The following is a 17,631-nucleotide window of genomic DNA, read 5'->3' on the forward strand; positions in this document are numbered from 1 at the left end:
GCATATTTTCTGGCTACCTTAGTAGGAGTTTTAGAGTTTATCTTACAGAGTATATTTGGCCTTCACCTCTCGTTTTTGACCCAACACCTGACACAAAACCCGAGTGGTGCATTTGCCCCTTTGGTTGATCCAGCCACTGTTCACAGAAGCCTCATCAGAAATACTCTCAAGCTGTCAAGGTGCCATTCTTCAACAAGGGTGACCAGCTTTCTCAGCTGTGTGAGCACTAATGTGCACGTACCTTCTCACTCAGAGATTTATAGGGCTTCAGGAGTGGATGGGTTTTGGCCTGCTCATCCACAGTGTCTCCATGTTTCCAGCCCACTGACATCTGCAACACAGTTTATTTCAATTAATTACACCATCTCGCATTTTATTAAACCATGAAATGTAAACTGTTTTAGTAAAATGACTGAGACTACAAAGTACAATTACAACTTTGCATTTCTTTGGATTTTTATAACATAAATCGACTCCAAGCATGAGTGAAGAAGACACTGAGAACACGAAGGCACGAACCTTCTCTGAGGACCACTTGTCATGGGAATGCTCTGCATATTTGTTGGCAATGTACTCAAGTTTTTCAGGAAGGGAGATACTGAAAAGTCAAAATTGTGTTTAAGTCATAACATATGAATAAAAACATTTAGAAACATGACATGAAACATGCTGCTTTAACAAGGCTGCATTTTTAGAACACTTACTTGGCAGTGCTGATGGGTTTGGGGTCAAAGTTACCCTGTGCGTCCATTGATGCCTGCTTCTCCAGCGTTGCACCTAAACTGGAATCCACAAAGTCTGGAGGCAGGGCCCCAGCGATTGCACACAGGCATGACATGGCCATTTTGAAAAGTTCAGTATCATATTTCTACAAAATGTAAGAAGAGAGGGAAAGGGGTGCTTAGACGTTTCACCATTTCACTTTTATGTTTTCAGAACGTGTCTGCTGAGACAACTACAGTGGAGCAGAGTAGGATCAGCCCCCCTCCCAAAAAGGAATGAAAATGAAAGCTGGAAAAGTCTGCACCATGTAGTGACCTGTCACAGACTGATAAATGATTCATCTGATTTGGCTTTGCCTCAGCTGCACTGCTCACAAGCACTTCATTGAGCTTTCACTTCACTGCCTCTGACTACTGAGAACTTTTCTCTCAGGAGATCCACACTCAAGTGTTGAAAACTCAAGATTTAAAGAAATAAATAAATAAGAATATATATATATTTTAAATATGGGAGAACAGAGTTTTACAAGCACCACTCAGCTACCAAACATTTTGTTCTGCAAAAATGCGGATCAGAAAAATACCACTTCTAGTCCTGGTTCATTCTCGGAGAACAACAAATACGCAAAATACAGAGAATTTTTACAGCTCTATGCACACTGGGCCAGCTCATCTTTAATAATAAATACTTATAAATAAATTCCTGGCTGTACCTTATGAGAAAGGGAGTCAAAGATTCCCCAGAAGAGTTTCTTGGTGAGAAGGAGCTCCTCCTCAGAGGCAGTACCAAAGCTGCCCATACCAGATGGCAGGCAGTAGTACTTCCAGTTCTGCTCGTAGTGATTGGTCAGCAGCTAGAAATAAGAAACACAAACACGCACAAAAATTCCTGAATATTTTTACACTCCAATTGCGATTGCTACAATCATGTTGTTTAACTCTGGAAGTTAGGAAGACAACGGGTTCCCAAATTTTACATTCCAGTGATTGCCTGTGTTATTTCTTCAATAACCTTTTTGACTCATACATCAAACACATATTAACAAGAAAGTGTTTTGCGTCTCACCCGGAGAGGTATCTTGCAATATTCATTGAGCATTGGAACGTCGAACACCAGACGTCTGAGCAGCTGCTGCATCATAGAGGGACGCAGGTGTCTGTGAAATAAGTGCAGAATTACATCTGTGTAGGCGGAATATGATTTTCTCTTATGTGCATGTGCTCACATCCAAGAATATTTTAAGAACTGTGAGAAGGAAAATTTTTATGTTGTAACCTTGTAGCAGGCATATACTCTACGCACCATGCTGCACGAGTCCAGGTAAGGACATGGATCAAGGTCACGCTAAATGTGTTAAATTTACACCAAAATTAAAGCAGCTTGAGCTGCTATAATTTTCTACCATCACACAAAATTTGAAAATTTTACACACAAACAAAAGATGCAACCATTGAAAGATTTGAAAAGTGAAGCCAGTGCCCTAAACCTGCATTATTTTTAATGGCCTGCAGGGGGAAAATCCAGATTTCTTTAATTTAACTCAGCTAAGACTAAATAAAGCTAAAGAAGCCTTACTTGCAGATTGCCAGCAGACACTCTTCAATGGCATCCCTTTGGGCTTTGGTGAGTGAGCGGCCTTTTGACAGCCTGTAGATAGTCTGCAACGTGGAGTCAACCAGCTGTGCGTAGTGCTCTGTGCTGCCAAAGAGAGCGGCACAGCGGGTCAGCAGAGGCAGCAGAGCTGAGCCGATGTACCTGTTCATGGCCAGCGCAGTCTCTGTGGTGCTCAACACCTCCTGTGAGACAGAGAACAATGCATGTAACTGAAAAAGGAAGAGCAGCCCAATCTCTACACGCAGAGATTAACAGAAGGTGGAAGTGATTATAGGTTCCGCCAAATGTAAATATTATGCAGTTCTCTAATAGCAGAAAATGACAGCAAAGCTGAAGAGCTTCAATTTCCACTGATGTCACAGGCGGGGATAACTGTATTCATTAAAACCAAAGTTTGAGAAGTCTTTCTGTAGCTTCTTGTTATTTTTGTGGGAAACAGGTGGTGTTTGTGATGGTGTCATTTACCTTTTGCATGTAAATTAAGTTCCAAATGTAAAAAGTTCCGGATGGATACTTTTCAAAACTGGAAACGGCTTACTGTGAGCCATTCAACCGTAAATAATGGAAAGACAATTTGTTAGTAGAAAATGAATCTGCACTAAGAGCAGTGAAGGTGGGAATTTGTTCACAATTTTCTCCCTTTAAAAAACAAAAGAATAATAACGGAGCAAAGTAAAGGACTAAAGGAAAATAACCATAATTGAACTAGTTGATAATTACTTCGCTGTTTTAGACTATATTGCGTTATATTTGATCCATAGACTATACATAAGACATACATAACATATTTTGGGTATGTAGTAAGTGTGATGAGAGCAAGGGTTCACTTAATCACCTGTCAAGTCATTTTAAATGACTCCAAGTGTGTACCTTTGATGCACAAATTCTCCTTACAAAGAGCAAAAACTCACCAAAGGAAATTCAAACTTTATATCTAGTTTCTTATCATCTATCAAAGCTCCTCGGTCTGCAGCTTGTTTTTACCCTTTTGCCACTTTCAGGATCCTCTGGCTCATTGATTTGATTGACTGTTAATCTGTGCTAGACTGACAAATGGATAATTCAACCAAAATATTTCTTTCAAAGTGTTCGCAACTTCCCAGATCGTTCTGTGTAGCAAATGACCGGATAAACTGGGTTACGAAAAAATGTAGTCTGAGTGAAGTTTTTATACTGAACTGTTTAAAAGCTAAGGGTGACCTGATCAGTAGGCCGAATATTATGTTAATATTTCTGAAAATTTGCAACAGGCTTAGTAACTGTTCTGAGCAATCGGTGCTCATGTTTGATAAGATTTATTCCCTCTGTGGCACATTTGATGAGCAAACTAGAAACCTTCATTTCATTATCAGTAAATGACAAAAGACTTAAGATCTCAAAAATGTAACAGGAGCAGAGACGACAGAGACGATTACACCTGTCAGGTACAACTAGACCTTACATCCTTTGTATTTGCAGAGACTAAAATGTACTTTTTCAGGAAGTGGATACAAATTCTTTGGCAGGTAGTCATTGACAAAATGGGACTTTGAAGGTGAAAGTGTGTGTGTGTGTGTCGTGAATGTTCTAGGACTTACCGTATCCAGAGACGCCGAGGCTCGGAGGTCAGGCAGGAAGCCAACCTCCAACATCTGGAGCAGGAAGCTCTGGTCCTCGATGCCGTAAACTCTGTCCAGGAAGAGCACCATGGGGGCCTTGTGGTCGGGACAGAAACAAGCTGACATGTCCGGTTCGGTCACTGTGCCATCTGAAGGTTGGTGGAGCAAAACAAAAACCAATGAAAGGGATTCACTGAAGAAAGTTTCAAATGTAACATGATTTCGAAATAAAATTAGGCTTTAGAGTTTAAGGGAAATGTAATCCCAGACACGATAAGCTGAGGAAACCAAGCATAAATGTGAAATGTATTTATTTTCTGGTGTTCTTGCTGTTGAGCATCGTTGTAAGCCATAATTTTATAAGCAAGGCACAAAGTAGAAAGGTACTAAAAACACAATGTAGGCATATTGGTTTTCCACAGAGATGTAGAGGGAAGCAAAGGCTCTCTCCTAAGTGATGTCTCCTGCCATTGCAAAGGCACTTACAATAATATACGTCCAGTTAGCAGAGCTGTGATGATAGTCTGCAGAGTTATGAAATTATTTCAGCTTCCTTAATCTGGCAGCACGACACACATGCTGTACCAGGCAGAGTTTTTATTATTTGCCGAAAGGCAGTAAGGTAATGCGGCATGTTTGTTCAGCAGGATGTGGCAAAAACTGTTTGTGATCTACAGCAGCCCAGGTTTGCCTGTAGAGTATAAATTAGATTTTTAATCAGACTACCGTGCACCTTCAGCCGTGAATCTAAACTAAACAACATTTTTCTTTCCCCAGGTAGACCTCCCGTCTCACCTTAATTCACTTCTGTTTATGCGTTTCCTTTTAACAATCAGAAACTGCCTAAAGCAAACTTAGACCGGCATACCTTTATTAACGACAGGCATTTTGAGGGGGATGCTGATGACGCCCACCAGGTCCGAAGTGGGAACCAGAGAGCGCAGGATGGCTCTGATACGCAGCGCCTCACCTTTACCTGCATTGATAAGCTGTAAGAGATGCACAGGCACAAAACAAAAACAATCTCTTTCTCATAAGAGTCCCTGTGACAGTATACAGAATCTCATTCTTCAGCTCAGGCTGTTGTCGAAGGCCTTACATGCATCTCAGGAGCACAGCGTCCCAGCAGGTCAATGAGGGCAGAGTAGAAGGACATGATGGCGTTGCCCATGTGAATCACTTCCCCTTCCTCCTCACCAGACCTGAAACAGACAAACACACTATATAAAAATTATACGCACAGTATAATAAATATTATCCTGAACACGAGAAACATTTCTTGGAAGTTGCAGACAAGCTCTGCAGCGTGGTTTCAGGATACGGCGGGCAACAGAGGCGCAGTAAATTGGGCAATTTTGTGAGCATTTATAATAATGTTTTGGCACAATACATGATCTCCTTGCAGGCTATTCTGTTACACATATTGATTTTGAGCAGCTTTCCAATCTCTCTCCCCACTTCAGGCCATACAAACTTTCAACATTAAAATTCAGTCAGTGTTACAGGCTTTGTATACTTATGTAGAAAGGCAGGGACAAACAGCCAATGCCAGGGATAATGTATTCCTTTCTTTTACATATTCTTCCAGAAAAGTACCTTTTTTCATACTGTCCTTAGGCTCCAATTATGATTTAAAATCTCTGATATTTTTTTATTCAAGACTTGCTTTAATAACACCTGGGTTGCAGTTGCATTATAAGACTTTCCAGTAGTTGAAAAAGTTTTTCATTTTTTCCCCTCTTTTTTAAAAAATGTCAAAGTCATCCGAGATAAATGATCGCTTAAAAAAAATTTGTGGTTCTTAAATGTGTCTTCAAACACATGAATGTGAATTTAGCTGCTGAAGTAAATTATATTTTGCTAAATAAAGAGTAAATTAAGAAGATTTTCTTGTTTTGGTAGGAGGTTTTTTTTTTTTAAAGAGAGAGAACAAAAGACAATTATTTGATAAAACTCCACTTTCAAACAGCAATTACCTCTCTCTTTCTCTTCACTGTTCTCTTGCTGGGCAAAGGCAATGAAATAAACTTAGATCTCTTTTCCCGTAATGTGATATGGCTCTATTTGAGGGTCTAGCAACAAAGAATAATGCTGGTTTAGCTAAGCACACAGGGAAATCTAACTAAAAGTAACATTTCACACAGAGACCCAGATAATGAGAGCCTTAATCACAAGAGACTGGCTTTAGAGTTTCTGAATGGGTTTCTTAGTGTCTCGTGGTGATAAAAATGCTGATTCAGTAGATTTTAAACACTGTGGAAAAAGAAAACAAAGAACTGGTGTCGTTTTTACCCAGTAGTGACTCCAGCAGGAGTCTTGGGCAGGTCCAGGGCAGGATCTTCAGAGATCTTGATGGCCTCTTCCATGGCAGCCAGCAGACCCTGACCTCCCTCGCCCCTCAAGGCTGGGCCGAAACACTCTGGACGTCTGATGAGCAGCTTCACCACCACGTTGGCATTTTCCTCCACGCTCTCACCTGGTGTGAGGAAGAAAAAAAAAAGGAGGAAAAAAAAGCAGACCAATGGAAAGGAAAATTGTTATTATCCCCAAAAGGAAAGGTGAGAGTCAGCTAGAGTGTAAAACCCCTGAAAGTGGTATTCAGCAGCTTCTAAAGCACCGCTACATTTTTTATCCAGGAAAAGCCGACTCACATTTCCACGTGAGTCCTCAGCAGGACCCTGGCATCTTTAACCAGTGGATTTTTTAAATTTCTGTGCAGTTTTTCATTTCTATTCCAAAAACAGCATCACTGTTAAATCCCCTGCTGCTTTAATACACAATACTCACAATTATACAGATGCAGTAAAATCACCCTAGACTGTTTCTTTGTTGCGATGCCATTTTTTTGTTTTATCTCAATACTTATTTATTGCTCAGTTACACATATTCAGCGACTTAATTAGATTATATTTTCTTTAAAATGTCTTTAAAAAGCATCTCGGGGGTGTCCTCGGGAGGTTGAAGCTATGGGAAAGTTTTTCTAGTTTGTAATAATACTTTTTATGTAACACACTGCACAGTAACTAGTTTTTGCACATTCAATTAAAATCCAGATATTAAAGAAGACTCGAATAAAAAACAAAAATCAAGTAAATCATAAATCACACACATAACACAACAGCGCCACATACATATGTATCCACCAAATATCCTTACCACATACGAATATATGAAAACACTCAATATAAAATATAGTTTTTGCTTTGTTTGCTTTGCTTACCCCTTGCCAAATTCCCCTCCCCCTGTCTGTCTCCTTTCTCATTCCCATGTTGTCTTTATACAACGTGTTCAGCTTTTAAGTATTCCTTGCACCATATAGGTTTAGCCTGGTGTCTGACCTCGTCTGTTCTCCTGACAAAGTCGAACTGACCACGTGTATACTCAAATGTATGCCACAATTAAAGCCTCTTTGAACTTTAAGATAGCCTCTGGTGTCATGTATGTCAGGCTTGGGTACAAGCGGAGGCTTCACACAATGGTACACTCAGATATCGACAAAAAACTTCTGTGTTTACAGGATAACTCCACAAGCAATGTTTTCCTTCTTTATTTAACATTTTCCAGTCTGTTGCACTTCTAATCAGCATGCTGATGGGTGCAGTCGGCATGCTTTGTTGTGAAACAAACCAAAGGCCAAGTATATCACTGCACCAAAACGAGCAGAGGAACAGAATTGCCAGGGATGAAAAGTCATCTTAGTGCTCAGTATAAAACATACCGTTGCAGAAAACGGCGAACCTCAGGAATGAGAGGTAGCGCTCTCCCTCTATGGGGTTCCAGCCGAGGTCTGGGTATCCCTTAGCCACCAGCATGGCGCAGCTCTGAAGACCACAGCCTGCTAGGTATGTCACCACCTACGGTCAAGCAATTCTGCTTCACTCCTGGGTATTATAATGGCACACTGTCTTTCTGACTCAGTGTCAGCAACAGTGACAGCTTGAAAGCCTCTGCTGAGCTAAGCTTTTCCAGCTGTCACAAAATCATTCAGCACTTTTCATAGAAAACTTTGGTGGCCTGAGCTTTCTATTCTTATCTGACTTGCTTCCTCTATAATTGTATGTGTCATCCGAGTAGCACTGCGTTCTAGTATTGACAGATGATTAGCACGTATTCTTCCTCTTCTGTGGCCTCCTCAAACTTTATGAACACTGAGCTGCACATAATTGGAAGAACATGTCTTGTGGGTTGGCGAAAGCCAGATTTTAAACCAAAACCAACATGGTGGCCTGAAATGTGTTGGCAAAAACTTTCGAGATGAAGAATAAACCTAGCAGCAGAATTTAATGCAAGGTTTAGACAGTGAATAAGATCCTGTATCCACATAATTCCCTAATTCTTAATGTTTGACTTTATAAATAACTAAATGGATCCTGCATATGTTTTATAGTACAATCTGTTTTGGTATTTGATGATAATATGAACATGTGATCAGTATACTGGTTGTACATTTAGCTAGTTGTACAGTTCAGTTTCATTCACAACTTTCCAAACTAATTTTAAACACTACATCTGCTAAAACAACAACAAGTTATGGTCAGAATAGAAACTGGCTACAATCTAATGAGCCTGCAAACATAAAGTGCTGTGTGATTTTTAGCTGTGCTGTTGAGTATTTCTTTGAGTAAGGCTGCGATTTCATTCGTCATCAAACCTTCTCCAGATCAGGCTCCTCCAGGGCCAGCGCCAGACCGTTGTTGTCCATCACTGAAGACGCTGCGACATCCAGCGGAGTGGAGCCCCGCATAGCTTCAGAGGCTAAACACACACAGAAACAGGCCGTCAGCAACAGAGCAAACTTTGCATTAGTTCTGCATTAAACAACAGGGGGCAGTGTACCGACACAGCACATCAATCTTGATATTCTCCAGTCTGCATCTTTGAAGCTCAGAATACCAGGTCCCATTAATCAGTTTGTCAACACCTGCCCTTTTTGCAATATTACTCCATTTTTAAAGCGTCAATGCAGTCGAGCAGATACTACAAAACCACTTAATATTGCAGCACAATGCAGACTATGTTACATATTATTAATTTATAGGAAAACGTGGCTTGTAAAAGAGGCAAATTCTAAAAGTGTCATATAAAAAGGGCAACAACTAGTGTGTTTTCATTCAACTGTCCTCTTCAGATCATGTGACCCTGTCCTCTTCCAGAGCCAGGTGCTTTAGTTTACGTGTTACACAGGCACGCAGATCTCTGTGACTCATGTCCTGCTCTGGACGCCTAAATAACCCTCATTTACTGCTCGCCATTCTTCTCTCTATCAGCTGCCTCCCTCTGTGCCCCTTACACTTTCAACTTGATATACTGGCATTTTGAAATCGAGCCTGTTACTCTTCTTCACCAGCTGCTTCCCACAATATCAGCAATAAGTCTGCAGTGAAAAAAACTGTTGCAGCCCGTAGCAACTATTGGTTTCTGCACACATTATGTAGCAGCAAAAAAGTTTAATTGACGCAGTATGGAGAATACTCAGGAACATATTCAAATGCCAAGGCATCCTCATAACCAGTGTGTTCTCCACTGTCTGTTTTTGCCCCAGCTTGTTCCTTTCCTTCATATTAAAAAAAAATCTATTCAATTTCAGATTTTTCATGTATCAGGACATAATAAATAAAACCATCTAATCCTCATCAGGTTCTAAAATTAGGTAAATACTTCCTAACCTGTACCATACGTGACAACATAGCAGTATATATTTAACAAAAATTGAGTCACAATGTCAAAGAAGTGTATGAATAACATAAGTACACCCTTACAGATTTCATAGAATTAAGAAGTTGGAGCCACGTGTTGCTCATCGAATGCACCTAATCGTCAGCAAGTGTGAGCACCTCCATAAATGCAGAGGCTTTGCTGGTCTGAAACATTCAGGAGTGTGTTAATGCAATGCCAGGAGGAGCAAAGACAATAGAATTGGCCTAAAGGGACAACTGTTGTTGCCCGTCAATCTGGGAAGGGTTCTAAGACCATTTCTAGTTTGAAGTTCATCATTCTACAGCGAAGAAGATTATTCAGAAGCATACAAAACTTTTCTCAGGAGTGGACATCCCTGCAAACTAATCCCAAGGTCAGACTGTGCAATGCTTAGAAAAAAATGCTAAAAGCCCAAGAGAAACAGGATTTGGGCATGTTGTAGTCATTGAGGCAACCATGAACTCCTTTGTTTACCAAAGCATGTTAGAGTCAAATAGGAAGCCATCTGTCCAACAGCTACAGCTCAGCTGATGTTGGGTCATGCAGCAGAGCAATGGTCCAAAATGCAACAACAATTCTACAACATAATGGCTAAAAATGAAAAATCAATGTGTTGCAATGGCCCAGTCAATGTCTTAAGACAGCTGTGCATAAATTAAGTTGAGTTTTTTTTTCCAAATAAATAATGAAAAGGCAAAATATACTTACCCAATCCGACGCTGCTGTTCTCCAGCAGGTAGCTCAGGTGGTCAAACATGGCTTTCTGGTTTTGCCGGCTAATACGGCAGAAATAGCACAAGAAGCGACAACAGCTAGCTACCATCTTGGGGAAGGCGATCTCCTGTGGAAGAAAAAAGTAGACTGTATGGATCAATCTGCAGCCAAATAGCCCCAAATAAGCTGCAGTAGGAGCTCAGAAATATTAGAATTCTTTTTAATGTCACTACAGGATGCAGAGTACTAGATGCTTGGGTCTGATAAAGGTATCTAAACTATCATAAAGAGTATCATGGAATCAATAAATAAAATCTATTTCCTGTTTTGAACACAGAAACTGAAAAATTGTTTGACCTTCAAGCCCTTTTGCATCTAATGCTTTTAGATCTGTGCCATCCTCATTTTTCTAAGTCCTCACATGGGCTCAGTCCAAGCCTCAGGCTGAGCATAAATCACTAGAGTCATTTGCTCTGTAGCAGAAATGCAGAAAAAGTAATTGACAGCAGAGGAGGAGAGAAACCCCATTTTACTTTAGGCAGATTACAATCTGCAAAAATGCACAGCACAGAAAATCACACTTATCAGACAACTGACAAATATTGAACTTTCAATCATGCCAAAGCTTCCACCTCTAAAGGCAGATTTGACAGAAACTTTGAAAGCACAAACAATTTTACTTTGAGAATATACAGCTTAACAAGTTTCTTTGTTGATTCCCCATATGCGGTCCTGCTGTGCGTGACCGGGAGCAAACTTTCTGTCAGTGTCCGAGTTCAGAGATTTATTCCTTCATAATATTCTATAAACCATCTGTCTTGATTGCGTGATAAAACCTACGACTCGCACAATCTCATAATATACAGCACCATGCCACGACTGAAACAACATCAGCGGTAATCAAACAGCAAATATTAAAAACCTGATCTATATTCACGACTGTCACTGTATATGGCCACAGCGAGCGAGGTACACGTATCAAGTGGCATGAAACCAGTCAGGAATTTATGCTATGAGCCTGTGCGATCACAGTGCCAGAGACAGACACGAAGGTCTGAATGTCTCCCTGAGGTCCGTCTGTCTGAGGTTCACTTCAAGCTTGGCACTGGCTGCAGCATTAAATCGCAACCAGCTCTTCCAGCTTCTGTCAGCACCACCCAAAAAGGACAGGTCTGAGTGGCCTCCTGTCACCCCTCTGATACCTTTACTCCTCTGTCCTCTCTATTACGCTGCGGTTTTTCTGGGTATTAAGCAGTTTCTCTTGGCTCACTTCAGCCTCTTTTGTTTTCCTGAGATCGGTATACAACTTATTAAGCATTAAAAGTTCTGTCAGTCACAAACTCAAACTCTTCCCCTAAAACTAAGCTTTGTAACAGAAAATTAACCTGCAAATGTTTTGCTAACAGATTTACTGTATGAGTCATTTTGCAAGCAAAAATACCCAAAACAAAAACACGCTTGTTTGGGTTCTTTAAAATTGATGATTTGCTCCTCCTTTTGCTACATTTAATTCATAACTGTCATGATCCTGGGTCCTTTTGACCCAGCGTTTTGTGTTTTCTCTTCTTGCGATTTTGGTTCTGTTCTTCCTCTGTTTAGTGTTTACTCTGTTCTGCCCGTGTGTTCCTGTATTTAGTCCGCGTTTCTTAGTTTGTGTCCTTTCATGTGTAAGTTCCTGTTTTATTGTGAAGGTCTGCGTCTTATGTGAGTGTTTTCAGTTTGCCTCCCTAGTCTCGTCACGTTAATCACTCCCAGCTGTGTTCCCCACCTGTGTGTAATCTCCCTGTGTTCTCTGAGTGTATTTTAGTTGTGTCTTCTGTCCTAGTAGTTGCTGGTTCGTCTGTGTTGTTTTCCCTCGGTCTCCCTGCATCTCTCCATGCGTATTTCCCCGGACCTCCCTGCATCTTCGTTTCTGGTTTGTTTTGTTAGTTTTACCCAGTTTAGGTTCCAGTTTCATGTTCCCAGTGCCTTTGTTGTTTGTATTTCCTTCGTTAATAAATACTCACCTGCACCAGAGCTGCCGCGTCCTGGTCCTAAATAATTCCACACGGCTTGCCCCGGCAAACCATGACAATAACTGATTTTTGGCTTGAAGGCTAATTATTGACCAAAATAAGGAATGTGAGGAAAGTGGGCGGGGCTCTGAACAACTATGGAAACTTCTTTTTTTTGTATTTTGTATAGACAACAGCTTTCATTAACACTTTTCCTTTTATAACCACTTTTTATTAACACAATCTACACATTAATCATGATGAATTGTACCCCTAATTATGGTGAAAGAGGCCACATAACAAATAAGAATCCGTCAAAAACATGTACAAACTTCTTTAAAAAGTTATGAACAGGATAAGGAGTTTTAAAGAACTTCTCCAAGAGTTAAGATTGGGAGCTACTATTTCCATACATGACTAAAAAGTTAACAGTTTCAATGAATACGATCCATTAAAAAAGGACTGACTCGATAGTTTGTAGTGGTCAAGGAAAACCAAAAACATGAGCAATGTTAAGCTCACCTGTGACTTGTCTCCCCCAAGCACGTTCACCATGACCTCCATGACTGTCTCATGCATGCCCAGCACTCTCATCAGATTAGGATGCTGGTAGAAAACCTTGTTGTTCATGATGTCGCTAAGAACACAAGAAAGCGATTTATAAAGCCCACAGTACTGTAACCGCGGGAGAGTACACTGTTCACAATGATATATTTCTAGAATCGGGCATTGTTTTTATCGTTTATAACAGTGTGCGCATCATAATATATTTTCTTACCCGAGCCCATCAATCATGAGTTTCTCCTCTTCCTTGCCCATTCGCACTGATAGCAGAGATCTGATTTGACCCAGAGATGCCAGCAGGTTAATAGCATCTTGCACAGATGCGGCACTGATGGTGTACGACTTCTTCATGGCCCGAAGCAGTTCCCCGATGCCGTCATACTGTCTCCTCAGCAGGCTGAACATCACTCTCACCAGCTCTGAGTCCTGAATGTGAGACTCCTGAGCCCAACTGGTTATGGTCTGGGAGATAAGCTCCTTCAGGTTGGCTGGAGAAGAGACAGTTCAGTATTCTTAAATTGAGAAATAGAAGCAGTAAATAAAGGTTGCTCTACAATCATGTATCTGTCAAAGCTTCAGTTGATTTTTGTTGTCTCTCAAACCTTTGAATGAGCAAATTAGAGAAAAAATAAAAATCTATGGACCGGGCACTTCAAAAGCATTGTTCATTAGGAAAGATGGATGATATGCTCTTTATTTTTTCTCTTTTTGTTCCAGAGATATACAAAGACAAGCTAATTAAACTGTAGTATAGGTTTTAAAACTGTATATTTTAAACTTTATCTTAAAGTCTCATGAAACTTCCCTCTTAACGATGCCAAGCACCAATAAAACAAGGACCAGTGGAGAAAAACTTGAAGTCATATGAAGTTGTAGCTAAATGCTGCACCTCTCAAAACACTGCAATTCCAAAGCCATCGCTGAACCTTGAGCGTTTAATCCAAATAGCGCAACATCTGCTTAAAACAAAGGGCCGGATTCAAGCAGAATCATAATGAGACAACAGAGACGGTGTAGATGCCCTGAAGGTGAAAGTGTTGCAAATTCACATCTGCTCTGAATCATCTCAAACCATGGCTCACAAGGGAGTCACTGAAATCTTATGCAGTCTGCGTGCTAATCTGCAAATGACAGGCAAAAATATAGACATGAGCACTGGCACAGCGCTGTACTCCAAAGTCAGCATAAACCATGAACTGAATTGGCTTAATTAAAGCTCTTAGAAAATGTAAATTAGTCTATTAGTCGGAACTAATTGGGAGCTTTAATATTTTGTCAATATATTGGATGTAACCCCACAATCATCTCCTGATGAGTCTATGAGGATGCTAACAGCATATCTGAAGCACGCTAGAGTGATGCAGGAATATAAAGAGAGGAACAAACAAACAAATTTAATCACAAGTTCAAGCCAAGGCGGTTAATATTAAAGCTGGCATTTAAATCTTGGAAATAAGCTCCTTAGCTGTTGGCAAACTAAAAAAAACAAAAAGCCTTATGGATGATTCCAAGTTTTTATAACTTCTGAGTAATCTGACTAATTAAACAATGCTGTGAAATCAACAATAGGTGCTTCGATGCTTTTCATCAAAAGAATAAGGAAGCAAAAGTTTTAGAGACAAATTACTGGCTTTAAAGTTTTATAACAGTGAATGAGCGTTACCGTCAGTTAATGAAAGTAATCATCCCCATCCCAAAAGGACTGACTAGGCATTAATTATATATAATCTGACATATAAAGATCCGACAATAAAATTACACGTTGAAAAAATTAGCAGCTCTAACTTTGTCAGGCAAGAGAAGCAGCTTATTTCGCCCGTCCATCCTTTTGTCAGACTGTTTCATCAATTTATTTGATGAACAAAACAGACTCTGACAATGCTGCAACGCTGAGTCAAGTGAAAAAGCAGAATTCAACCCATATTTCACTCACAATAGAACACAGCAAACGTGGTAAAAGTTTAAAATGTGAAAATGTACACTTTGAAGAAAGAACTAAGGTTATTTTTTTAATATTTCATGGCAGCCAAACCTCTCCAAAAAGTTGAAACTGGGCCATGTTTACCACTGTCAGGTGACAGTCTGTTAATGTCTGGGAGCTGAGGAGACTAGTAATAATGTCCAATGGTCTGATAAGGGATTCTAGGGATTCTCTTAATTTTATGATGTGTCCAAAGTTTCAGCTGGTAAAAGATCTGGACTGCAGGTAGGCAAGTTCAGTATCTGGACTCTCCAACTATGAGAGCATACTGTTGTAATAGATAGAGTTTGCAGTTTAGCAGCATCTTCCTTAAATATGCAAGGACTTCTCTGAAAAAGATGGCATCTGGATGGGTGAATATGTCCCTCTAAAACCTGCATATATGTTTTAGCACTCATGGTGCCTTTCCAGATGTGCAAACTGCCAGTTCCAGAGGCAGTAATTCACCTCCATACAATCAGAGATGCAGTTTTCCACTTTTCTTTAGCACATTTTTAATGAGCTTTGGCCCAAAGATGGTGGTGTTTATGGATTAATTTTATGTGTGGATTCTTCTTTGCATTAACCTGCATTTGTGGAAGTGTATTCACAGACAAAGATTTCTCCATCCAATACTGACACCGTTAATTGTGGATTGGTGAAACTTTGTCTCTCTCAGACGTTACGTTTTTTTAATTATTTATTTTTTTATATCCAATCCTGTTACTGATCTATTGCATGTTAATGTAATTAGTTGCAAAATGTTCCTCCAACTGTTTTTTTTGTACCACTCACTTTTCCAGCTTTTTGTTCCTCTGTCCCAACGTTTGTCAGGCACATTACTACCAAACATTTCAACATAAGCTTATTTTTTTCATGATATAATAAAATGACTCAAATCAAATATTTAAACTATTTTCTATGTTCTATTGTGAATAAAATACAGTTCATGACATTTGCAAATCATCGCATGCCGTTTTTATTTAAACTTTACTTAGCATCGCAACATTTTTGGAATTGGGTTTGTAGACATGCTAAAGCAGATCCATCAGGATAATCTTGAATCAGAACATCCGTCCATTTATAATGCTTTTGAATAATGCAGGCTGGAGCAAGGTATTAAAATTTATGGCAGAGAGTCTTGCAGGAACTGTCCATTAGTCTTATTCTATTATTTGAAACAGAACAAAAACATACTTTGAGCAAAGGGCAGCAAAAAAGAAAAAGCTTGAAGCAAAGAACTAGTGATTGGAAAGTGTTTTGTGGTCTGCAATATTTATTATGGATAAATCGGTACCGCTTTATGATTTTGAATGTCAATATAATATTTAATGCTAAACATAGTTATGTGGTATATGTTTAGAAACTGATAGCAACCACAATAAAGTCCTGCTTACGTGTTGCAGCACCAAGCTAAACAATTGAAATAATAAACCTTAGCCTTGCACTGCCGTATGCATTGCTGAGTTATTGTTAAACTTCAGTACAGTTACTGGTCGCTAGCTTGTTTTCTTCTTTGGTGTTAAAGGCTACTTACTGGGGGCAGCCTGTTCAGTCTCTGTGGGTTCCTGCTCTGTCTTCTGTGGTGGGCCCTTGATTTTATACAGTAAAGCCAGAAGACGGCCTTTAATTGAAGTGTCCTGTTCTTCTTCTTCTTCCTCCACTGGAATTCCTGCCAGGAGAAATGGAGGCGCTCAGAGATTTATCCTGGTATACCGACTGCTTCCATGTGCATTGTGTAAAGGAAACAAAAACCCATTTTAACGATCATTCTCATAACATAAACATATTTATGTTGCCAGATAATATTAACTTAATTTGCAGAGCACTTTTTACAACACACAGTTACATAGTGCTTCACATTTTAATAAAAGAAGTGTTCCCAGCATGCAAGCAGACAATCATAGGATAGTATAGGTTCTTCTTACATTCATTCACACATACATTCATTCCATACAAGCAGTCGGTGCGAAGAAGATTGGGGAATATAATAACATACTGTATAAAATGATTTTTCCGCAGTCATTTAAAACAAACAAGTCCTGAAAGGCTGAGGATGGCTGTTCCAAAATTAGGTGCTACAAGCTCTGGATTTAAATTAAGAGTGTGAACCAACCAGAAGTCTCTGATCAGATGATCAGAGAGACAGGCTGCTGGAATAAGGTCTTTGCTGGTCTGTAACGTAAGAAGAACCCTGGCAACTTACAGCTCAGAACCTTTTTAAATATTAATTCAGAGTTTCACTTGAATCCAAACGAGTGAAGCTACAATGTGTATGTATCCTTTGTGTATTGTCATCACAAGAACTGCTCAGAGAATCTTATTAATATGAATTCTGAGCACCACAAAGAATAAAATCTCAAAGAAGTGGGGTGGAGGTGGGATGCAAAGTGGCTTGCAGATGTGCAGCAACTGTTGGCAGAGATTTTCTAGCAGAGTCCTCAACTTATTTTTGAGGACAGTGTTTTAGCTCGACTTCATGGCCTGTCTGAATAATGCTATGGTTAGTTTTGTGTGACAAGATGTCCTTATCAGAAGATCTACAGTGACACCTTTAGACATTTATGAACAGAAATGCATAACATCTTTATACAAGTTGTATCAACAACATTAACTGTCAGCAGTTGGACTTTACCACAATGCAGCTGCAGTTCTTCATGGAACGAGTTGAGCTCATCCTGGATCTCCACGGGACAGGGGCAGTCCTCACCTGCACTGAAATTCAACAGGATGTTTATCTGCAGAAAACAAAAGAGTGTTTACATTA

The 17,631-nt window shown here is 39.8% G+C and overlaps 1 protein-coding gene across 4 annotated transcripts in view; it reads right to left on the reverse strand.

Moving 5' to 3' along the window:
- The window catches only part of ryr3 (ryanodine receptor 3), a 117,606-nt gene that overhangs the window by 33,070 nt on the left and 66,905 nt on the right, over positions 1–17,631 (reverse strand). For all 4 annotated transcript variants that reach the window (XM_085373024.1, XM_085373022.1, XM_085373021.1 and 1 more), the window contains 17 exons: positions 17,500–17,602; positions 16,402–16,536; positions 13,119–13,392; positions 12,863–12,977; positions 10,341–10,473; positions 8,587–8,690; positions 7,654–7,789; positions 6,228–6,411; positions 5,035–5,137; positions 4,804–4,924; positions 3,915–4,084; positions 2,299–2,519; positions 1,789–1,879; positions 1,436–1,576; positions 705–868; positions 520–598; positions 242–331 (listed from right to left, as the gene is read on the reverse strand). In XM_085373024.1, the coding sequence (XP_085229150.1) occupies positions 242–331; positions 520–598; positions 705–868; positions 1,436–1,576; positions 1,789–1,879; positions 2,299–2,519; positions 3,915–4,084; positions 4,804–4,924; positions 5,035–5,137; positions 6,228–6,411; positions 7,654–7,789; positions 8,587–8,690; positions 10,341–10,473; positions 12,863–12,977; positions 13,119–13,392; positions 16,402–16,536; positions 17,500–17,602 (2,364 nt within the window). The remainder of the gene's footprint in view (positions 1–241; positions 332–519; positions 599–704; positions 869–1,435; positions 1,577–1,788; positions 1,880–2,298; positions 2,520–3,914; positions 4,085–4,803; positions 4,925–5,034; positions 5,138–6,227; positions 6,412–7,653; positions 7,790–8,586; positions 8,691–10,340; positions 10,474–12,862; positions 12,978–13,118; positions 13,393–16,401; positions 16,537–17,499; positions 17,603–17,631) is intronic.

The sequence above is a fragment of the Diplotaxodon limnothrissa genome, linkage group LG15 (assembly GCF_057381915.1).
Source record: "Diplotaxodon limnothrissa isolate DT_005_m linkage group LG15, D_limnothrissa_male_GT1.1, whole genome shotgun sequence".
Classification (NCBI taxonomy): Eukaryota; Metazoa; Chordata; class Actinopteri; order Cichliformes; family Cichlidae; genus Diplotaxodon; species Diplotaxodon limnothrissa.